The following is a 24,524-nucleotide window of genomic DNA, read 5'->3' on the forward strand; positions in this document are numbered from 1 at the left end:
ACAGGGAGTGTTCAGACACACCAGTGCTTACTGAGGAGTTACAATTGTGTCCCTGTCACCTGTCAACCGATTTTCTAGATTCCAGCCTCATCTTGGCCTGTCTTTATAGGCCGTTTAACAAAACACAACACAAGAGTTACTTAAGGGAGTGGGTAAGATGGCTCAGTGGGTAAGGGCACCTGCTGCTGAGCTTGGCCGCCTGAGTTTGATCACAGGAGGCACATGGTAAAAGGAGAGAACTGAATCTTACCAAATTGTCCTCCGGCATCCACATGTGTGTGAGCTGTGGCAGACATTCATGAGCATACAACAGATAGATAGATAGATAGATAGATAGATTGATTGATAGATTGATAGATAAATAGACATACTGATAGATCACATAGATAGATAGACAGACAGACAGATGAATAAATTTAAAAAATGACAAAAAACATAAATCATTCAAGTATCATGATTAATGGTTTTGATATAGATTAAATCAATCAAATCAGTATACTTGGTGATAAAACTTCCATTTCAGTAGTGAGGTCATGGAACTCTGGTCTGGCAAAGACTCTAACCATCTGTATAGTGAAGTCATTTCTTCTTGCCGTGGCTGTTGGCTATAACGCAAGTGATGGAACATCTTTGCAGTGCCATCCTTGGGTACCATGCTGGGGGAAGTGTCGCAGTGAGGAAGAGTAAATAACTTCCTGATTTACAATAACTTAGAAACAAACAAATGAAACAGGAAAACCAGTGTCTCCTCCACCCCCATCCCCACCCCTACCATGTCTTTTTTTTATGTAAACAGAGAAAAGCAACTGTCTTAAGTTTCTTTTGAAAATCTTAAGAACAAAATTAAAATAAGTTACAGGCTGGAGGGAAACATCTGCTACCTATTCCGTAGACAAAGGCCCAACTTCCAAAGTACACAGAGCTGCTGTGCATCAAAGCGAGAGCTCCAACCAGCTCATCAGCAAAGAGTACGGGACACGTGAGACAGGCCCTGTTAGCTATGCCAGCTGTTTGGGAAAATGCAAAAGAAAACAAGGATGTACCACAGCTTGGCTCTCCAACTGGCAAGAGCTACCTCAGCTGATGTTACATTCAAGGAAATGTGCGGGAACATGGGTGCTGCCGTGAGAGGAGGGAGTGTGCGTCACCGAAGCCCCTTGGGCTGATGACTAGGGAGCTGAGAAAACTAAACATGGCTGACGCCGTTCCTCCCTCTTGTGCTACATCTCAATATCTCTCCCCAAAACATACATCTCTATGTGCAAGTGCATATACTGCTTTTATAGGAAAAAAATGAGGTGTGTGTGTGTAAAACATTCGTTATAAACGGTCTGATGGAACTGTTTATTCACCACCAAAACTGAATAGCACACCCATGTTAAAGGGTTCAGTGAGAAAGCAGGGTAAGGAATAACATGTGGATGGCCATGTTTATAAATTATCTGCCTGCCTGCCTGCTTGTCTGTCTATCTGTTGGTCTGTCTTTATTATCAACCAGTGAGACTTCACCTATCATCTATCTATGTATTTATCTGTCACATTATTGATCTATCACCTACCGATCTGTCCCTGGCTATGAATGCATAGAGGAAGATGGGGAGAAGCACGGAAGTGCTGCGAGTGGTGCCTCCCTCTGGAGAGGCTGGTACTGCAGGACAGGAAGCAGAGTGGGATTTTCCACTTGGATACACGTACGATAACCGTCCCCCGCTCCTGTCGTTTATTCTCCTTTTTGAGGTTTCAGTTGTCTTCGGTTAACTATAACGTGCAAACATTAAAATGGAAAAACCTAGAAATACGCAGCATCTAAGTTTTAAGCTGAGGCTGCTCTTACTAGTCTGATGAAACTTGATAGTACTGTGCTCTGGCCAATCCAGGATGCAAATCATCCTCGTACAGTGTATCCATCAGTCGTGAATAATAACAGTCTTCACATCAGATACACTATCACAGTATTGTAGTGTGCATGTATGCATGTGTGTGCGTGTGTGTGTGTGTGTGCACTCACATGAGTACCTGCATGCCTGCGTTTATGTGCATGTGCATGAGACCGACATGGGTGTGTCTGTGTGTGTGTGTGTGTGTTGGTGTGTGTGTGTGTGCGTGCACTCACATGAGTACCTGCATGCCTGCGTTTATGTGCGTGTGTGAGTGCCTGCATGGATGTGTCTGTGTGTGTGTGTTGGTATGCATGTGTGTGTGTGTGCATGTATACGTGTGTATGTGTGTGCATGCGCTCACATGAGTACCTGCATGTCTGCATTTATGTGCGTGTGTGTGAGTGCCGACATGGGTGTGTCTGTCTGTGTGTGTGTTGGTGTGCATGTGCGTTGGTGTGCATGTGTGTGTGTGTGTGTATGAGAGTATCCACATCTCATTTTACTTCGCGATGATCCCTGGATGCAAGGATGATGAGACTGGCGAGTCACGGGAGGCCATGGACACCTCTCCAGCTTGTGTCTCACAGTAAGAGGAAGGACAACACAGAGCAGTGCAGTCCTCTGCCTCAGTCAGAGAAGCCTCCTCAGGCAGTGGATAACGGTCAGAGCAGAGACTTAGAACCTTACAGGATGCTGAGGCTAAGGAGCTGCTGAGTGCTCGGCCCTAAACGGGGCAGCCTTTCCATCCACTCTGAGGCCCAGGGGGCATCCCAGGAAAGGGAAGGAGGTACTCGGAACTGTAAGACCCAGAGGACGGGGGTGGGGGGGTTGGGAGGGTGGGTGGGGGGGTGGGGAGCACTACGAAATTCTGTCACCCAGATGTGACACGACTGATGAAGTCGTGAACACGAGTCCACTGTGGACACCTGCACCTGACCACACAGGACATGACAGCAGGAGAGGCCATCAGGGTGGGGGGGAATGAGACAAGGTGATGGGGTGTGGTCGGCTCACAATACACTGTACGCCAGGAAGAAACTGACAGAAATATGAAACTAGTGAAAGCAAAAAAAAAAAGAAGGATCTGATCGCTACAAGATAAGAAAAATATTTGTGAGTGAAAGGAGAAGCCTCATCTCCATAATTTTTTGAAATATATTGTTAAAACAATTTTATTCTATTACTGCTTACGATTAATCTTGATGTACTTAATTTATACGTGAATCAGCAAAGGATCATCTATACATAGGAAAAGCTTGGTAAACACACACACACACATGCACACACGCACACACACATGCACACACACACACACACACACACACATGCACACACGCACACACACACACACCGTCCAATACTATGCATAGCTTCAGGGATCCACTGGGGATCCTGTGTCAAATCCCTACTGCTAAAGAGCCACTGAAGTCATGTATGAATAACACATCTGAGAATCACTTTTGCGATTAAAAGGAGACATGCTAACCTCCTGAAGGCATCTGTGACCTTCTGAACCCCAGGGCAGAGGGGAGAGCATCTAGCATAGACCTTCCTTGTGGTGACTCTGCCTTGCTATCTTCATTATCTTCCAGCTAGGAAACCTGAGGGAGGCTCTTCCCTCACGGGCTACTTCCTTTTCCTTACCATCCTGAACTTGGAGAAAGTACATGGCCCTCGACCTCACATGGCAGTGGGACAGTAGTGAATTTGTGCTTGCTTCTCAGTTGGGTTGTGAGTTTTCCTGCTTTCTGACTGAGCACTAATCTTGGAGCCCAGCATAGGAGAAGGGCTCAAGGTGCTGGCTCCACTCCTTGAAGGCTGCAGACTACTGGGCAGGCTCAGCCACTTCCCTCAGTTGGCTTGTTCCCAGAGAAGCATGGCAGCTCTACTGAAGACAGCCATCAGGACTGTAGCTGGGACGTGGTCACTCTGACTCTAGCCCAAAGTCTGTCCTAAGGCATGTGGTGGTGTCAGTCTACTTTTACTCCACAGACTTTCAGACAGTCCCAGATTTCAGGATGTCTTCACCATGACACTCCTGAGCTCTCTTGCCTCTGGCCACCCTGTAAGCCTCACTCAGGCAGCTGCCTGGGGCTTTTACGATTTTTCCTATACAAATAGACCAGGCTGGGCTTTGTCCCCAGATGCCTGATTAGTGATGCTGGCTGCTAGTGGGTATGTGTGAGAACATCTTTGCTTTTTAGTTGAAGTTCAACAGCAGAAGTCTACTTGGGAGGGGAGTGCCTAGTGACTTCGCATATTTTAAGCAGGTTTCAGTAAACTGTGATGTGGACTCTGGATTAGAGAATGGACCTGGCCTAGAGGGTCATGTGACTAAGGGAGGCAAGTCTCGAACTGAGGCTGTTTCCACCGTGTGTGGACTGGCTGCCTTGTGAGGAGAGTGGAATCTCAGCCCTGTGTGTTTTCTCTTTTGGATGCTATTGGGTGATCATCAGCAGACCACTCGGTTAGTGTACGTGGTGGTCGAGAAGGGACCCAGCAAGTCCTCTGCTGCATAGAGCAAATGAGCGTCATGACAGCCCCTCCCCATTTCTACCTGTTACTCCCAGTCAACAGAAGACCGTGGAATACCCCTGCCATCCATAGGGATGTCATTTCACTAACTCTTCCTGGGAAAATCAGAAAGCTGAACCAGGCTGTGTGATGGCATTTAAAAACAGCTCATTTCCCTTTGAAGAGTGCTGAGCCCAGAGGGACCACCCACTCAGGCAAGCCACGGTCCCCATTGCATCAGAGAGCTGCCTGGTTGACACGGAGTTGACGCTTTACTGTGGGCTTTTTTCTTTTTTTCTGATATCTAGATGATGGTGTCTGCTGGCGAAGTTATTTTTGAGATACAAGAATGGAAAGTATCAGGTCAAGGCTGTTACGATGAGATTAAAATGCATCTGCCTTCTCCTGAACGACCTGAAAGTGTTTTCCTGGGAGAGGAAGAGGCATTTAATTTTAAGGCATTTCATTATCGGAAGAGGTGTCGGGAAAACTGCTTACTTGAAAGATATCCTGCTTTGAGCCCCAGCTTATGACATCTTCCGCAATAAATCCCAAGTGAACTCAATACGAAAATGCTAACAATAAAGAAAATCTATAAGAATATTTAGGGACGTATTAGATACTTAGCAGTGAAGTTACTTCGTTATTTGCCCAAATGGCCTTCCTAGGTGCAAAAACATGGAAGAAATCATGAGAAAATAATCAGCAGATGTGGCTGTGTAAAATAACAACCTACAGTGCTCCCACAAAGACTGAGTAAAACTGCTGGCAAACGAAGGGACAGTGTGCAGACGCACTTCTCTTCTTTGAGAACCAAGAGACTGAGAGCTGATGTTGGCCCAGTGAGGTGGCTTATGGTTAAAGATGCTAAGTCAGATGACCCGCTCCCAGGACCGGCATGGTGGAGGAGAGAACTGGATCCCACAGGAGAGAACCAGATCCCACAGATTCTCCTCTCATCTCCACATGTGCGCCTCAGCATGCTCACACATAAAATAAATATGTAAAAAAATGGTTTAAAGGGCGTACTCTGTTCATGCCATTATAATCCAGTAAAATGAGCTTTGTTCTGTTGGGATACAAGAGTAGAAACCAGCACTCAGTAGGCATGGTAAAACTCCGATAATTAAGGTCAAAGTGCATTATGGGTAGATAACCTCTAAGCTTGGTGCAATATGGAGGACGCTCTTCATGGGCAGGGCTTCGCTTTCCCTGACCTTGTCTGGGGAATCCTAAGCCATCACATGCCTCTACCTGAGGAATATCGCATAGCTGTAGTTAGATTACAGGATCCTTTTACCTGATAATAACTTGTTCAGCCAGCACCTGAGATGCTAATGAGGCATTTTAGTACCCTGGGCCCTCAGCCAATGATCTTTGCCCGTCCTGGATGTTCCTAACATCAGTCATCTAAAACTTGATAAGCCTTGAACCACCCTGAGTAGAGTTGATCTGCTTTTTGATAGCTGGTCTTGGTGTGGTCATTCATTGTAAGTGCTCACGGGGCTTCTGCACACCCGGTCATAGTCTCTGCTCTCCTTGTCCTTGTGGTCGGTGTGGGCTGACAATCCACAAGGGCAGGGAGAGCCATGTGGGGGTAGGTCCAAGCTCAAGAGGCTGCTCACCCATAGAATACACCAGAGGTGGGGGACAGGAGGTGACATCCCCCTTAATTATCACAGGAGATGTAACTCTGAGCAGTGATTTCCCAAATGCAGGAAGCAAAGAGTTTCAAAGGAAACTGCAGTGAAGGAGGGCAGACTTCCACATCATTTGATCGCTTCTGGGCTATTTACATTTTTTTGTTTGTTTTACTCTTTCTCATTTCTCCTTCTGCTACATTCTCTGTTAACTTTTATTTTCAATGATGAGAGAGAGAACCCAGGGCCTGTTACACACCAGGAAAGCTCTGGGCTACTGAGCTACAATCCAAGACCATTCTACAATATTTGAGTTCATCACAGCTTTGTAGGGGATCAGCTCCTGTGATGTCAGCTTCCATTTGAGTTTCCAGGCTTAAAGGAACCTGGGTGGGGGAACGGATGTCAAGATTTACAATCAAACTGATCTGCCTACCTACTAAGGCGGTGGTTCCTGGCATGGCATAGGATGGACCTTGCCAGGGTGTAACCATTTACTGTCCTTTGTTGCCAAAGATGGTATAGCCAATGATGACACACTGATGTAGAAAGACAGATGCCCAGGACTCTAAGAGGTGAAAATTGACAGGTAGATGCCTCCCCAGATTTCAGACTCAATGTCAATTTTAGAGACAGGCTGGATGGCAATAGAGTGAACACAAAAGTGTTTAAAACATAATCCATGTGCCCAAAAGCTGCTGAGTATTACGATGTGTGGGACAGGTATATGGAAGTACTGTTGTTCCCCTACAGAAACAGAGACTTAGTGGTTTTCAGAGAGGTTCTAAATTGGTTATTTCTTCCAATTTTGAATTCAACTTGTTACAAGATCAAGATTGATGTGAGCAAATTATTGAGAAGGGCAAAAGGAAGTGTGTAGAAAGTGTGTGTGTGTGTGTGTGTGTGTGTGTGTGTGTGTATGGGGAAGTGTGTTGCACATCAGGTGTCTTGCTTCAAAGTTTTCCACCTTTTTTTGGGACAGAGTCTTTTACTAAACCTGAAAGAGACCCATTTTTGAGGTTCACCTATCTTTGGTAGTCTGGCTGGCCAGCAGGCTCCCAGAATCCTCCTGTCCCATGGCCATGCCTGGCTTTTATATGGGTGCTGTGGATTTGAACTTTGGTCTTCTTGCCTTGGTAGCAAGTGCTCTTAACCACAATAAGCTGTCTCAAGGCTGGTCATAGTTACCTGCCTCGTTAGTTGCTTTCTTGATGAGAGGAAATAAATAATAGGAGAGATTTACTGTGTAAAAATAGATGTTATTTGGCTGCTGGAAAGTGTTCAGGAATCTCAAAGGATGAAACTCAAGGCACAGCTATAGGTCACAATGTCAGAGAGAAACAAATTGACCGAGGAGACAGTGGCTACTTGAACTTTCGACACATGGGTTTGTTGATCTGTAGTTTCCTCTCTGTGGGCCAATTACAAGGACTCTCCATGGCATCTGAGCCTGCAGAGCTGGGATGTGGCAGTGCCGGGAGCAAAGCTGAGTCAGTTCCCCAGCCATGGCCCGGTCCATCTGTGCTCTGCTCCTGCCTCTTAGAAATGTTAACTATGTGCTCAGAGTTTTCCTTCTGCTTCTTTTAAGCTGTCATCTGAATGATGCTGTGATGTGGCCTCCTCCTTGTGGCTAGACACTGTGAGAGTGCTGTTCAACGGTCAGGCTGACTCTCCACAGTCCACTCACCTTGGTCCTCTTGGATCAAGAAGACAGTAGGAAGTGGTGGCTGTGAAAGGGGGCATTGGCTGAGCTTATACCACAAACCTAGCTGCTTTCTCACTATTCCTGGAGGCTTGACTCTCAGCATTGATGTCAATTCTGCTCACTGTGTACTGGGGAAATAGAACCCTGATGTTTACTTGCCTTGGGCTTTGAAAAGCATGTCTGGATTCTCTGTGTATCAATCACAAACATAAATCTAGTGTGGAGAGATTAAGTATAGCCTTCACCCCTTAACCCCTTGGAAGGGGAGTAAACTGGATCTGATAAGCAACGAGAGGGATGGGTCGGACCATTGTTATATTCTACATTATGAAGACACATTTGCATACCATATTGTAGAAAGGAATCTGGTATGTATATGTTATTGGTGGCCTAGCATGTACACACAATTGTTAGTTACAATGAAATAGTTACCAAAGGTCTGAAACCTTTTGACATAGAAATATTGATGTACTGTTACGTACATACATTCAATAACAGAGTCTAGTGGTGAGTCTAATCACTAGTGTAATGTTCAGGAAACATCAAAGGTATTCTACAAAGGGTTGCCACATCGTGTGCTCTATTTTACCATGCCGGTACTGTTGGTTCCACACCACTGCTCGCCTCCACCACTGAAGGTGGTGCCACATTTCAGCTGAGTTAGTATCCTCCTCTATCGTATTTCATTTCTGTTGCTGTGATTAAAAACACCCTGACAAAAAGCAATGTAGAGGGAAAAGGGTAACAATTCCAGGGAAGAGGGCCATTGTGGCCGGAACTTAAAATACCAAGTCACATCACATCCACAGTGAAGAGCAGAGAGAGAGAAATGTGAGCATGCTGACTGCTTAGCTCATTTTCTCCATTCTTATGTAGTCCAAGACTAAAACTAGGGAATGGTGCCACCCACAGTGGACTGGGTCTTTCCACATCAATTAATGTGATCAAGACAACTCCCACCCTCCCCAAGACACATACACAGACCTACTTGATCTAGACAATTCCTCATTGAGACTCATTTTCTGGGTGTTATTAGACTGTGTCACCCTTATAATTAAAACCAACCATCACACCATCCTAGCTCTTGGGCCCCAAGATGAGACACAGGGATTCTCAGTGTAGGTGTGGCTTATGGTCTAGAAGATGCCTTAGTTTTTCATGTCTCGTCACAGAAGGGAATTGTTTCCTTGACCTGGATAGACTGAGTCTATCCTGATTTTCTATGTTGTAGAGAGTCAGAGGGGCCACTAGAAGTGGCTTCTGAGGGGTATATGGGGTCAAGGAAGAGCCAATGGACCAGTTGCAAACAGGCAGCAGTTGCTTTCTGGAGCACTGAGACATAAGGATCCCCTCTGTGAGGCTGTTCTATCTGGGAGATGGATCTTGGTTGTGTTATAACTTAGGATAAGAGACATTTTCCTGTTGCTTTGAACAGATTTGAAGTGCATGTGTCTTCGAGTTTTTCTGTTGCCTTAATCTCTCTTGCCCAGGCAAGTTCACCTAAATTGGGGAGCTCGGTGGCTGGGAGTGTGAACTAGCTCATTTTGGCTTCCCAACTTCCCACTGGCTTTATGGATGGTGCTGAAATTGCACATGTGTGCAAAAAAATGCTCAACCTCAGCTTTGGGCAGTGCAACAGTGTTTCACAGCCCATGGAAATATGAGACAATGTTGCCATACTTACATGGCTATGACAGATTGAGCTACTGCTGAAACACACAGGGAGAAGTAAATCTTTCTCACTGGGGTAGGCCAACCCAGTGAGTACCCTGCACAAGCTCAGGCCTGACACACAAAGGTGCCTTTCTTAAATAGAGTGTGTGTCACGGCTTCCTGGGAAGGGATGCAAGCTAGACTTTGCGGCTATTTGAGGAAGGCAGACCACCATCCAGAGTCCACTGGGAAATGCTCTGTGGAAGAAGCTTCCAGAATATCATCTGCTTACCGATTTTACTTCTTGCTTCATTTATACTCTCTCCCAGAGCTTTTGCTTCAGAAAATCTGGAGGAAAAATATAAGAACAAAGGCAATGTTAACTTCTTGCTATCCGTCCTATGTTATGTCTGAAAAACTAAGAGATGTCTGAGAGGTTGCTAGAATGAGATGAATACAAAAGAAAACCAGAATAAGCTTACTATGGTACGCTTCCAAAGAAGGACTGAAATTTGTATGATTTACATCTACCGGGAAATAGAACAAAGGGTGGTGGGTAAGAGTTCTGCCTGCACTTTCAGAGAACCTGGGCTCAATCCCCAGCACCGGAATGGTGGTTCACAACCATCTATAATTCCAATCTTGGGGATGCAACACTCTCCTCTGATTTTTAGGAGCATTGCATGCATGTAGTGCACACATGGACATCCAGGCAAAACACCTACACACGTACACACACACACACACACACACACACACACACACACACACACAAGTAAAATAAAATAGATTTTGTTCTTATATTCATTAATGAATTAATTCAATTTTGGATGTTTTATGGTGCAAGGATGCCAGAATGAAATGTGGTTGTAAGGTTTATCTACCGTGACCTATAGACCGCATGATGACAACATCATAGTCAAAGAAAATATTCTTAAATATCATTGACTTCTTGACCTACAGTACTGTAGCAGAGGTCAGCCACTGATGACCAATCAGGAAACAAATCAGGACACATTCTATGTTGGGTAACAACAGCCACCGTGCTTGAGCTGATCTAGGAAGGGGCCTCTGTATGGGGTGTAGCCAAGAGACCTTCTTGTGTAAGTTGGGAGTGACCGGGATTTTGAGGGGTCACAGAATTTTAGAAACGTTTTCTTCTAGAAGTTTCTAAAAACACAAAACAGAGAGCATGTTAGGCTAAATTCTTCCATCTTACTGTCCATTTTAGTTCAACAATCTCTCTTCTCTCTCCTCTTCTTCCAGCCTCCCCCAATCCCCCAGGGTTGCAGAGAAGCCTAGCTATCTTAGTGTTTGGTCCATGACTCCTTCATCTGTATGGAGCTGCAGTAGATGAAGCAAGGGCCAGGGTATCACCAGTGCTTTGTGATTTCTGGGAAAGTGGTAACAGTTCTGTCATTACTGCTTTCTGCATCTGTCTGTCTGGCTTGGGACTGCAGACAGAAGTTTGAGGAGAGAGGACTGAACTTTCCTAAAAGGCTGAGTGGCTAAGGACTCCACCCCTGGTTTCCTCATAGACCGCTCATGTCTTCTCAGTGAGGGCCTGTCACCATTCAAGGACCCAGTGCAGATGCATCTGGCAAACATGCAGACTCGTTCAGCTCAGCAGATATTCGAAGGAAGTGTGGACTGAAGTGCTGAACTCCATGTCCTTGTGATTGACCGCTGCCAGGCAGCACAGAGACCTTTGTTGGGGAGCTAGGAGCTGGGATTGTGTTCTGGGAACAGTAACAACATCCTCTCAGCCAACCAAGCAATTAGAAGTGGCCCCTGCAGATGCATATCAGGGGAATTAACATTGTGGCCAACTTTCTCATTGTCAGGGGGAACTGAAATGGAGTCCAGTGTGTGTGACACGGAGAAGGCTATTTCGCCGTTGGTGTGCGATAGCTAATGATACAATCCACTCAGTGGGAAGCAGTGAGGAAATGCACACCTCCATACCCCACGCTGGAGAACTCAGGCAGGGGCTGCTCGGATGCAGGGCCAGAGATGGTTTATTTCCAGAGCCATATTTGAGTGAGCCTGCCTTGGGAACACTGATTTAAGTTACCTCCAGTTTTATGTCCCAACATTGAAGCAGTTTTATGGACTTTTAAAAATGGTAACTGGACCGCACACACACACAAAAATCTATAAATCAAGGCATTTAAAAAAATACCTTGGTGGAAACACCAGAGAGCTGGGTTCTAGTGAGGTAGATGCTCTCTCACGACAGTTTTAGCCTTTCCTTTGGTGGAGAATACTTTTTGTTCTTGGTTAATACATTCCATAGGTTTTTATCTTTCTTATCAGGATGACAGCTCTCTTACAGTTGTGTGAGGAATGGATCTTGTTAGGCTAAAGATCACTTTTACTGCAACACTCCAACCTATCCATGTCATTGAGGTTTGAATCAGCGAGTTAGCCTGTGTAGACAGCTTCTTTTCAGGAATTCACAGCAGGCGTGTAGAGGATTGAAGTCTATGTCAACTGTCTTCCCCAGTCACTCTCCAACTTATTTTTCAGATGGTTGCCTCTTATCAAACCGGAAGCTCACAGATTTGGCTAGGCTGGCAGCCTGGTGAGCCCCAGGGGTTTGCTTGTCACTACCCTGTCTGTGCCAGGGTTACAGAAGCAAGCTGCCATGCCAGACTCTCTTATGTAAGAGCTGAAGACCTGAACTCAGTTCCCTGGGCTTGTGCAGCAAATGCTTTTCTCTCCAGGCCTTTAGTGATGAAGATGCAGCCTGGCTTTCCATTGCATTTCTTTTACATAGTACAGCTCCTTTTCTGTGTCTCTGGTGCTGTCCTCTCTGGCCAACTGAGAATTCCTTCCCTGATTCTCAGGAGGTCTGTCACCATCCTCTATAACAGACCTCAAACAGTTTCCTTGGTTGCTAAGTCCTCAAAGTCAATTTCAAATAGGCGTTCTCAGACAAAATGATTTTCTAAGTAGGGTTGTGCGTGCGTGCGTGCGTGCGTGTGTGCGTGTGTGTGTGTTCAGTATCCTTTTAAGAACCAGGGGGATGCTGAGAAAATTCTATTCTAGTCTCTGCTTTCAGAGTTTATAATTCTAGTTCAGCAGACAAAGTATAAATATAAATATAAAAATCGAGTGGAAAAATAATAAAGGTTAAAATGAAAGTCTAACGGGAACCGGGGAGCTCCTGTTTGTCATGGGTAACATTTCCAGATGGTGCCTGGGACTTCTCCAGCCTGCTTCTCTCCTGCCCGTAGACTGCTGTTCACGTCTATGCTACAAGGGTCCAACTGAATGAGGGGTGATTTTCTTGGTTCAGCTCACAGTATTAATGGCTTGATTTGCAATCATGGTTCTTCTCTCGGTTCATTTCCTCTTTTGTTACTTAATGGGGACTTTGTGTTTGATAGTTTCAGTGTGTAAGAGGGTTTTGACACAAAAGAAAAGCTCCCTGTGCTTTGCTTGGGCACTGATATTTACAGAACACAGGGTCGCCAGCCCCTCTCTCTCCTCATTATATGTTAGGATGATGAATCATGCCTACAAAATAGAGTGATTATGAATAACAATTACTTTCCACTGGGGGGGGGGAACACTCCACTGAGGAATGGGTTCAAACACTGTAGACCAATGAAGGGCAAATGTCCTGTTAATGTGACATCTTATTTTTCTTGTCATATAGACAGCTGAACCTCCCCAAGACCAAGGGCTAGCATTCAGGCACACTAGAAGTTCATGCCCTGAAATGTACTGCTGAACAGAGAATAGACTGCCTCCTGTTGTGTAGCGTGGGGTATACAGGTTGCCCGTGTGCCCTCCAGAAACCCCAAGTGGGGAGAATCATGGGGGATTCTGGGTTACCAACAATCCCTCCATTAGGGGGTTGTCTCTGGTTGTGGGCTAGAGATTTGTATTTGGTCAGGTAGATCCAGTCTCAACAGGATGACATACCAGAACCATCAGACCACAGAGTCCCTAGATGTAAGACGGGGGAGTAAGATGGGAGGGCCAGGCCAGTGGGTCCTGGGTGCTGAGAGATGGTAGAAATGTAAGAGCTACATTAGGGTGGGAAGCTGAAGGCCAGCCCAAGCCCCAGACCTCTGGTCTGTCTGAATTCCTCTGACCACTATTTACGGATGTTTGTGTTGCAAATACTTGGAAGGCATCAGGATTTCTTGAAGATTATGTTTTCTATGTCAGAGCCACAGGGAGGTCTATATTTCTGTGATTTATTTTCATGTTTGCTGTTGGAATAGAGTTTTGGGTTTTTTGTTTTATATATAGAGATATATGTATATGCATATGTATATGTATATAACATTTTCTCCTAGTCCTCTCTGCTGTAGGCAGCTCTCTCTCTCTCTCTCAATCTCTCTCTCTCTCTCTCTCTCTCTCTCTCTCTCTCTCTCTCTCTTTCTCTCTGTGTATGTGTGTGAATTTGTGGTGACTGTGTGTGTGATGACTGGTCTTCTCAGTTGAGTGTGTGTGTGTGTGTGTTAGTGCACATGCGACCAAGAGACACACTCTGGGCATGTCTGGGAGGATATTCTCAAGGAGAATTAAATGAGAAGGGAAGACACACTCTCTAAGCTGGTACCATCTTCCAGCAGGTGGCATGGGTTTGAAGATGTCCCAGGAAAAAGCAGCATGTGTGACCATCACCACCAATTGTTCACTGACACTAGACTCCAGCTTCTTTTGTCTTCCAACATGGACACAGTATCAGTGACTGTTAGAATTCCTTGCTGTCGCAGTTGGACTGAGACTACTGAGTCTTCTTGATTTGTTGACTGGCAGCTATTGGGTTCTCAGTCTCTTTGGTGTGCAGATGCCCCCTGTTGGCCTGCCTCCCCAGACTGTATCCCATAAGGCAATCTAATAATTCCCCTTTGTGATAAGTATTCATTCCATTGCCTGTGTTCCTCCAGAGAACCTGCCTGACACAGCTAGTAATTTGTAACAACTGAATAATGTTTGTGGATGAGAATAAGAACAGAAGTCCAGAGAGAGGGCGAGGCTCCCAGTGGTACCCCACTGCCTCTTGGCATGAAGCAGTTCCTTAATGACTACCATTATATTAACATTAAACAGATGTAGAATTTTCTTTTGAGAATGGGCTGGTCTCCTGCCTTTTCATTGGCTTTAAAGACTGACTTACTGCCTGGAAGACATTTTTTTCCCAGAGAAGTGAGTCTTGTTCATTCCTTTGCACGTGGTCAAGAGGAAGATGAGAGCTGTAGCAGCCCTGCCCACCCTGGGCAGACAAGAATGCTTTCCAGGAAAATCCCAGCAGCTGCTTAGGTTATCAGAACTCTATTGGACTGGAGTCAGGGAGCTTTGTATGGAGAAGCCTTTGAGAGAGCCACGCATGCATGCTTACCCTGACAGGCCATGACCTGCTTTCCCAACAGACAGATTCAGACTCAGATACAAGCCCAAAGCAACCAGGAATCATCCTGATTTCAGAGAACCAAAAAATGAAGTATGTTGGCCATGTTGGTGGTTTTAAAACTTGGATAGACAAAGTATCAGCAGTTGATGAGTGTGTGTGTGTGTGTGTGTGTGTGTGTGTATGTGTGTGTGTGCTTGTGTGCAGATGTGGCCAGAAGTCAACTTCAGGTGTTATTCCTTTAGCACTGCCCTCTTGTTTTTTGTTTGTTTTTTTGTTTTTTTGTTTTTTGTTTTTTGGTTTTTTTGGCTCCATCCCCACAGCACTGGAGTGAGAGGTCCTTGAGTGGCCAAGCCCAGAGTTTACATGGGTGCTGGGATATGAAATCAGGCTTAAGTAGGAATCACTGTTACCAGTGAGCCATCTGTCTCCTCTGAGTCCTTGGGTAGACTCAGGTGGATCCTTTTATATGGAGGTCTCTGGTTTTGGGTAAATATATTTGTAATTTTTTGGAACTGTGTTCCTTCCTAGTTTTGCCTTTAAGATCTATGTTTGTTCATGTGAAAGCTCACACCCACACTATATCCTAAGCCATGGACTTTCTGTTATTTTACCTGTCAACTGTTTAACATGGGGACTGAGTATATGTTTAACTATCCCCAGCTATAGGCAGTGCAGCCATGAAAGTTCTCCTATATGCCCTGGTAGGATCCCAGGTGGGATATTTACCCCCCACCCCCCAAAAATAGAATCATAGGTCACAAGGTGCACACACTTCCTGGGACTAAGAGGGTCTGGTCCACTCTCCAGAGGGCTAGACTTGTGTTGTGTTACTGGGCTTCTGAAGAACTCTGAGATCTGCCCCTGTTCCTGGGAAATAGCTTCCAGCCAACTTTCTCATCCTTCCTTTGTATTACACTCCTATCTCTCTTGTCAGGCTGTTCATCCACACCAAATCTTGATTTTAACCAAAAGCATGGAGGACCTAAGACACACATACCTCTCTCTCTCTCTTTCTCTCTCTCTCTCTCTTTCTCTCTCTCTCTCTGCCTTTCCAGTGTTGGGACTATAGGCATATGGTGCTGGTGACTAGAACTCAGGTCCTCACACATACACAGCAAGCAGGTGGCCCACTGAGCCACCCTCCCTCCCCCCACCACCCCTAGCCTGATTTATTCTCCCCTGGAGACTATGAAGGTCCCTGGAAATTATGTAAGAGTCCCAGAGGTTCCTGAGAATTATATACAAGGCGAGCACTGCCCATAGAGCTAATGCAGTCAGCAGCAGACCCCTGACCTACATAGTACTAGGATGGGCAAGCTCAGACATGAGAGAACTGTACCAGGGTACACACAGGGAAAAGTGAAACCAGACTTCAAACCTTTCATGCAGACATTAGGCTGATGACCAGGCAGAAGGACAGAGCCGCTGGACGGGCCTACCTGAGCTGAGGGGACCAGCAATTCTCTGACTCCATCTTACCTCCGCTTCAGAATCTGTTTGTTGTCCTCGATGGTGACGCTGTCCGCGTGGTCCCTCTTGAAAATCTCAAAAGCCTCCTGGCGTCCCAGTGACATCTCCTCTCTTATCCCTATTTAGAGACACAGGGGGATGGCTTCAGTCACACCATTTGAGGATGCCATTATTTTCATTGCCACTTTATTCAGACCACAGAGCTGGCCAGGGCCTCCTACAGGCCCATAGCAGGAGGCTGTGGCCAGGCAGGTGGTGCCAGAGGCTGTGCCTGTGAATTCACATGACTCGGGGTGGGGACAGGGACCGGGTTTGGAACGCCTGATCAGAGGAAAATGAGAAGCAGGCCTCCAAGCCCCAGATGCAGAGCACATCTGCGAATCGACTTCCTGCTGCCCCTTGGTGGCACAGTTCTTCCTGTTTTCCCCTTATGCCCCATTTTAGGTTGCTAAGCTTCTCTCTGGATTTCCAGGCATTTAGTGACACAAATTAGAGCCCGGATGGAAAGCTACAGGATCCATAAAGTCCTGCTCTTAGCAACTAGCTTCTATTTAACAACTCAGCCTTCCGTCCTGTGGCTGGGGAGGAAGGTCTTTGGTCCTCAACCAGGAGTCAGTTATCCGCTCCATTCCCAAGCCCATAGTGGGAGGTCCCCAGTCATGTCCAACTTTAACACCCTAATCTGCCGCTGCCTCTTGCAGGCCAACCCTCATGGCTTGGCTCTGCTCTCAGCACAGATTCTGGAGCCCAGCCTCAGAAAGTCGGTCCTTTAGAGGAAACAGGTGGCTTCTTGTACCAGTGTCCCTAGTGAGCAGCTTCCAGAGGAAGTGCAGGTGTGTACACGCGTCCTCAGGAGAACCCAGGTCACAACTCTGTTTTGGATATATCTACAGACTTTTGTCTTTTGAGGGAGGATCTCTTGTAGCTCAGGCTGACCTCCATCATTCTCCGTGGCCAACGATGGCCGTGAACTCCTGATCCTCCTGGCTCTACCTCCCAAGTGCTGGGCCATCTGTACCACCACAGCTGGTTTAGGCCATGCTGGGAAAGGAACTCACAACTTGGTGTGTGCTAGGCCAGCACTCTGTTAAAAAAAAAAAATTCTGCCGTACTCCTCCTTACACCATCCCCCCGGAGGCTTCTTCTATTGTCCGATACCTCTGTTGATCTTTGAAGTCAGCCCTAGCCAGATGTCATCTCCCAGAACTCACACAGAACAGATCGTCCCTCCACCAGGCTTGCGTCTGGGACAGTCAGTGCAGCAGACACTGTCTCTGTGCATGACATTCCTTTCCAGGGAAACTCAGATTCCTCCAGGGCCAGAGATCATAAGTGTATCTGACTTCCCAGTAGTTTGCTCAAGGTTTGTATTCAGAAGATACTCCACCTTATGCCTGTTAGTCAGTTGAGTTTACGTGGCATGGGGGGCAGGACTGAAGAGGATGGGCGATGAACCTGTTCTGACTGTTGGAGGAACACAGCCCAGGGCTTTGGGAAACACATTCTTAAGGGCCTCCATGCATCATCCCCTTGCCAACCGCCCCTCCATTTCCCTGGAAGGAATCCCTGCTATCTCCTATCCTCCACTTGAAAAACTGGCCCAGCCCATCTGACACCAATTTCATGACTCCTGTGGTAAAAATAGCACCACGAGGAATGTCTGAATGGCACTGCGGTGATGCACTGATGTGCATGGCACCCCACCCTCTTTGGTCAGGGCTCATTTCTGCCTCTGTCTGTCCCACACAGTCCTGAATCTACTTGAGACTCACTGAGATCAGCTCCAGCACACAGGAGATACTTCACAGGGTGTGGATCTCCCCAGCAGAGCCCCAGGAGAGGCGAGGAAGGCATGTCCTGGGTCTCCTCTGTCTCCAGGCTATGCCCAATTGTAACAGTATGCTTTGTGCTGCTGTACAGTTAGCACCACAGGGGATACACTGGGGCTTTCTGTGGGACCTTAAGGCTGCCTCCCCAAGAGGAGGCTTTCACTCCTCAGATTCTAGCAGGACTGGGACTGAAGAAGAAGCTCCATGGCCTGGCTCTTTCCTCTCCAGCCCCTGGCTTCTTTGTCATGAGAACAGTGCCCATGACATTCTTGAGGAAGTAAGTCTAGGGGGAGAACTTGTAACTAGCTAGACAGGCTCTGGGTTGTCCCTGGGAAGGGTTGTGGGAACAAGGAGGACATGGAGGGCGTGTCCTTAGAGAATCTAGAAGGTTCTGCTATGAAACGTGGAGCCATCAGTCTAACATGGCGACCATGAGCCGCTGAGTTTTGAAGACTGGGTAACTGAAAAGAGGAGAGCACGCCCGTTCTTACCACTGGGTTAATGACAGCAGTGGTGCTCCCACTACGCTGGACAACGCATTCTGGAATGTGGGTGGTTTGACAGAGTTTGACCAAGGCTAGGTGGACGCGGGTGTAAACAGTCAAAACCTTGGCAACTAGTTTTCCAAGCCGTGAAGAGAACAGGGTTGCTGACCTCACTGGCTTATCTGAAGGGGAAGCAGGGACTCTGCACTTGAGAGCTCACCTTGCTGAGGGTACAGACGTCTATTTATTCCCTCCCTCCAGAGGTGTTTATTTATTGCTGGCACAGTGCTAGGCACGCAACAGAGATGTGAGATTGGATGGGTACACTGAAGTTTTGATGATGATGCTTCAAGTGCTCAGAGTCCAGCCACAGAGAAAGAAAGACAAACGAATGACTGCATTGCAGCTTGCTGTACCACTGTGAGAGAAGCAGGAAATGGTAACTGCTCTGAGAGCGGGCTGTTGGGAGGTGGAAGCATCCTTCAGGATGGAGAGGTATCTGTGTGGGGAGGGGTTCAATATCCTGGGTGGGAGGGCAGACACGGTGCCTGTTAATTATCCCATTCTTCACAGGGGCTGGGAGGCCCATGCTTGGTCCCCAGCACTGAGTAAGCATGTGGTGCCCAGCATCGGCACTGTAATCCTAATATCTGGGAGGTGGAGGTCAGAAGATCAGAAGTTTGAGATTATCTTCACTTATATAAGGAGCTGGAGATCAGCCGGAGCTATATGCTGTGCTGGTGATCAATATATGTGGGTGACTTGAATTCATGAACCTGCCTTGGCCTCCCAAGAGCTGAAAGTACAGCTGTTCTCCGGCATGCCAGCCCATGGCTTTGGTAGAGCACGCTGAGATACTGCAGGGGGTGCACTGCTTGTCTCCCCATCACCCGGCTGGGCAGGTTCACACACTGTACCATACGAAGCTGGAATTCAACACTCCTCCCCCTACTATAGATTGCCATGTGCTACCCCCCCCCTTTCCCTGCAACAGCTACCCACTGCTGGCTTTGAACTCTACCTCCAAGAAGCCTTTACATAAATACAGCCTGGCAGTACCACTGTCTCAGGAGTTGCCAAGAGAATGTCTGCAGTTTGCCGACAGCTAACAGGGTCTGCAGAGCCTAGAGCGGACCAGGTCTCCATCCCAGCGTTTCAGAATCAGCTCCTCCCAGAGGCCGCAGGCCTTAGGAGTTCTGACCTGTCATGATTTATTTGCCTTTAGGGAACTGTTAGGTCTTAGATCCCAGAGCCCAGATCACAGAAAATGTGGATGGCTATAAGAAGCCTCCTGGCTTGGTGAGTCACAGAACCACCTTTAACCCCTGAAGAAGTGTCCCCTAAATGCAACCGCACATTTTTTTGGTGGTTAGCTGGAAGACATTTACAATTCCAGAAGGCAGAGTGCAGGTCTATTTTCGACAGCAATTGGGAGTGCTTAGATGGAAATGCAGTCCATGAGGGATGTTCCAAACTAGTCTTGGAGTTTCAAAAGCATCGGACTTTGAAGGCATTCAATTCTTATACTCGAGTCCCTGGGCTCCTTTTTTATTTAAACATTTGTTTATTTGCATAGCTATGAATATTTGCTTGCATGTATGTCTGTGTACCACATGCATGCCTGGTGCCCACAGAGGCCAAGGTGAAGGCACCAGATCCGCTGAAACTGGAGTTACAGAGGATCACGAGCTGCCCTGTGGGTGACAGGAATGGACAGGTCCTCTGGAAGAGCAGACAGTGCTTGTGACTGCTGAACCATCTCTCCTGCCTCCTTTCCTCTTTTTTTTATTGTTCTTTAACCTTTTATCATCCTAAAAGCGAATCCCGTATTTTACTACAGAATATAGTTCAGAGTGCTTGGAAGCTTTCCCGACCCTAACGCAGGGTCCCATGGAAACCGAGTGGAAAGAGCCCACAGGGGCGGTGGAGAAGTTCTTCAGTCTTGGGCCTGCTGTCTGACTTCTTTCAGACTGGGGCGTGTGGCCCTCAGCTTATTTTCCTGGCTGTCTTCACGTAACCTACTACTGCTTAAGCTATTGCTTCAAAATTGGCCGAAGTGAAGGATGGAGCCTGGAGGTCTGCATGCTGCAAAGTGGTTCTGTGCACCGAGAGCCAGAAATATATTTTCTTTGGGAGACACATCTTCAATGCAGGGCTCCAGTTTTCTCTGACTGTAGAAGAGGGTGAAGAAAAGAAGACCAATAGGACCATTGAGACGTATAGGGTAAAGGGAGGTGACTTCCAGAGGGAGAGAGGGTCTAGAGGGAAGCTTCTGCAATGGTAGGTGACAGAATGGCTCTGATAGACTGTATGACTGTATCAGGAGAGCAGATCACAGGCAGGCATCAGGTATACTTTTGTATGGTACCAGCACAAGGTTTTAAATATTTATTTTTATTTTATGTCAATGCACGTGCTTGATAAATACCCACAGTGGCCAGAAGAGGGCACTGGATCCTCTGGAACTCAAGTTGCAGGCACTTTTGAGTCGCCACGGAGGTGCTGGGAATCAAACCCCAGTCCTCTAAAAGAGCAGTCAGTTCTCTTAACAGATGATCCGTCTCTCCAGCCCTTGATATGAGGTTTTGACAGGCAAGAAAAATTCTCAGTAATTGTGAACTGCATGAAATAAAATATACAATATCTTCCTAAAAAAATTACAAGAAAATTCCATTCCATTCCATTCCTGCCTGTGTGCCTAAGTTAGAAGGAATAGACAGGAGAATGGGAAGGAGGAGGAGGGGCAGGAGGAGGAGGGGAGGAAGGGAGGAGGGGAGGAGGGGAGGAGGGGAGGAGGGGAGGAGGGGAGAAGACTCATTTAAGTGTTGACATAGAGGTGGGGGAGGGGAGGAGACAATGTATCAAGATGAAAAGTAAAACAAGAAATTCAGGAGACTTATGAAGTTCCAACGGATGGTTAGTCATCCAACAGTCTCAAGAACTGTGCCATGGCCAAGGGTGTCCTCAGGGACATAAAAAGGAAATGAAGGTCCCAACCAGAGACTCTGGGGGAAGGGCGAGTCAACAGCTTAATCCAGTACAGAGAGTAAAGGCACTGGGTAACTGAGGGCTGAGAGCTCAGAGAGACGGGGACTGGACCTGAGGAGATGGCTTGTTGGCAAAGCGCTTGTGTGAACACAGGTTTGGATCCCCAGCTCCTACAGAAAAGCCAGGAGTAGTAGGGGCTGACTGTTACCCCAGAGCTTGAGAGGTGGAGATGGGGGGTCCCTGGGCTTCACGGGCTAGCTAGAGGAGCTGAGCTTTTGAGCTCCAGGTTCAGTGAGAGACCCTGCCTCAAGAACTAAGGTGGGAAGTGACTGAAGAAGACACTCCACATTGACCTCTGACCTTTATACACTTGCATACAGATGCACACACAGATGCATACACCTATGTGAACATGTACATACAACACACACACGCACACGCATGCACGCACACACACACACACACACACACACACACACACACACACACGTACCAGAGAATCATTTTGAGGAAGGTCAGAAGGGGCATCTGAGACACCAGCTTCTCTTCCTTCCCCGCTGTAGAGAGGATTGAGCAAGGGGGAAAGTTTTAGAGGCACTTGAAAGGGAGGGAGAGCAAACCCTCAGCCCCAGCCTGCTGCTTCCTTTCCTCACAGCCATGGAAGACATTGGTAACCACTCACAGTGTTCTCTGCCAGGGAAACTAATTACAGCGTTGGCACTTGTGGCAAGTGCTTTGGGCAGGCTTTGTGGCACTCATCTCTGCCTCAAAAAGCTCGTCCTTCAAGGGGTAGCTTCCAGATTGTAAGCCAATTTGGTGACAAGTGACATTTAGTAAGTTTCCTCTGTCCCCCTTCATCATCCCCATGGCTTTTGTTTTGCCACTTTAGGAGCTGGCACACGGACCATCCCTGCCACACCCCTGCCTCCTCACAGTGGTTTGCTCGTCTTCGAGAGCTCCAGTTATTGAGAAGATCATGCAAAATGAGAAGTCCTTTCTCCACGTTTCCTCCACCAGGGTGATGGAGGTCACTGTAGAAAGCAGTGTCATTTGCCATGATTCTGTTTGCTTGAAAGGGCCATGATTAGCCCAGCTACAATTTAAGGGGTTGCTGGGTGCGTCCAGTGGGCTATGCAATCTGAGGATGAGGGGAAGAAAAAAAAATACAACAAAAAACCACTTAGCCACGGCCAAAGTGACTGCAGATGTCAAGAATACAGAGTGGTGGATCTTTGGCAAGGCCGAGAATGATGCTCATTTAACTAACTTCCTGCTTTTGACTGACAACTTCTGGACTAGGCCAGCGGCCCAGGGCTCTGGGGGAGGGGGAGGTCAAAGGTCTGCATCCCAACTACTGCTATCACCTGGGCTAAGGTTCTCGGATGAGGACCCGCCTTGCAGTTTCCCAGGCTGCCACATGAAAGATAACAGAGGGCAGCCTGCAATTAGAGGATCTTTGGGTGCTGGCTTAGACCAGGCTGAGACACAGCAGGCTTGGCAAGGGCTCCTGGGAGGAGAGCAAAAGGAAAATGTGAAGTGGAAAGCCACATAAACCTTAGGAGACCCACCCAATGGTGGCACCACAGTTAAATAAATCAGATGGGTTCCTGACTCCTAGAGGCAGGAAGTCCTACATGTGGGGCCATCCCACGTGGCCCCAGCAGTACAGGGCTGGGAGGCTGGGCAAGATGAAGTGGCCGGCATGCTCAGGGCCAGTTGTGTTTTCCTTTTGCCTTAGTAACCCTGTGTGATTCATCCTCCTTGCGCCTGGGGCTCCCTCTCCTACTTTCTCCATGGTGAGCAAAGTAAGGCTCAGCACACTAAGCAAGTGGACACAGAGCATTAGCAGGAAGGGAAGCTTCTAGAAGGCACTGTGAAGACCCCTATACAGTGGTCCTGAAGGCCAACCGCCGAAAACACTCGTTTTTCTCAGCTGAGCCCTCTATGGTTTTTATGTAGTAAATATTCTCATCCAAGACAAGTACCCATGTGTGCGGTCTGGAGACGACAGTGGACAGACATGGGCACTGAGCCTGGAAAGCAGCCTGGGTCCTGCTGGCATTTCTGGGATTTGGAGCTAACTCAGCCATCTGGGGGATGCTGTTGGTGCTCCCACTGCCAGGCTGGGCCTGGAGTTTTTAAATGTTTCTGATCATCTTTAGTTCTCTGATGTGGAGGGTTTGAATGGGCCTCAGTGTCCAGTACCGTGACAGGACCTGTGTGTCCTGACCTGTGTGCCCTGACTCTGACAGACCTGCTAAACAGGAAGCCTGCCTTGCTCTTCAGTTTCTATATCACTGAAGATGTCCTGGGTTACTTCCAAAGGACAGTTAGTGGGACTCCAGTGTCTTGTAGGTGGGGGAAGAGTCCTTTCATCACCATCACCCTGTGCTCAGGAGACCGTGGCCAAAGTGTCATAGACATGGCCTGTTGTTTGATAAATGAGGCTAGCTCCCCTGTCACCTACGTCCGCAATGCAGCTCATCTCTGTCTTTATCTGCATATATGTTTCGAAAGAAAGAATGAAAGCTCTTGTAGCTAGGTAGAAAAACAAAAAGAAAAACAAAACAAAACCAAACTCAAACAAAACAAAACAAAAGCAGCTGTCCCCCCCTGCCTAATGCGTTGTCCCTTAAATTCAATGCAAGATTGCTGCCTTCTTAGCTCAGAAGATATAGCTAACCAATTAAAATTTTAATATGTCTATGCTCATCATTTGGGGGTAGGGAGATTACGTGTGTGTGTGTGTGTGTGCACATTCGAGCATGTGGGCATTCTCTGTGACATGGAATTGACACAACCTTCACAACTCTGCTGGTGAGAACCAGGCTTTGGAGAACATGTTAGAGGTACTGCCTTGGCTTTGTAAGTTAGTTCTCCCAGTGGTCCTGTCAGCTGTGTACTACAGGGCCCATTTCTGAGGTTAGGCAACAGAAGCTGAAAGAGACCAAAAGTCTCTAAATCAACTGTGACTGAGTGGTAACTA

At 47.1% G+C, this 24,524-nt stretch overlaps 1 protein-coding gene across 1 annotated transcript in view; it reads right to left on the bottom strand.

The window, feature by feature from the left end:
- Positions 1-24,524, bottom strand: part of Kif6 (kinesin family member 6) — a 303,671-nt gene that overhangs the window by 76,470 nt on the left and 202,677 nt on the right. The window contains exons 14-15 of the mRNA XM_028766687.1: positions 16,246-16,354; positions 9,685-9,740 (exon numbers count right to left, since the gene is read on the bottom strand). Coding sequence (XP_028622520.1) covers positions 9,685-9,740; positions 16,246-16,354 — 165 coding nt within the window. The remainder of the gene's footprint in view (positions 1-9,684; positions 9,741-16,245; positions 16,355-24,524) is intronic.

This window comes from Grammomys surdaster, unplaced genomic scaffold (genome assembly GCF_004785775.1).
Source record: "Grammomys surdaster isolate TR1022 unplaced genomic scaffold, NIH_TR_1.0 169, whole genome shotgun sequence".
Lineage (NCBI taxonomy): Eukaryota > Metazoa > Chordata > Mammalia > Rodentia > Muridae > Grammomys > Grammomys surdaster.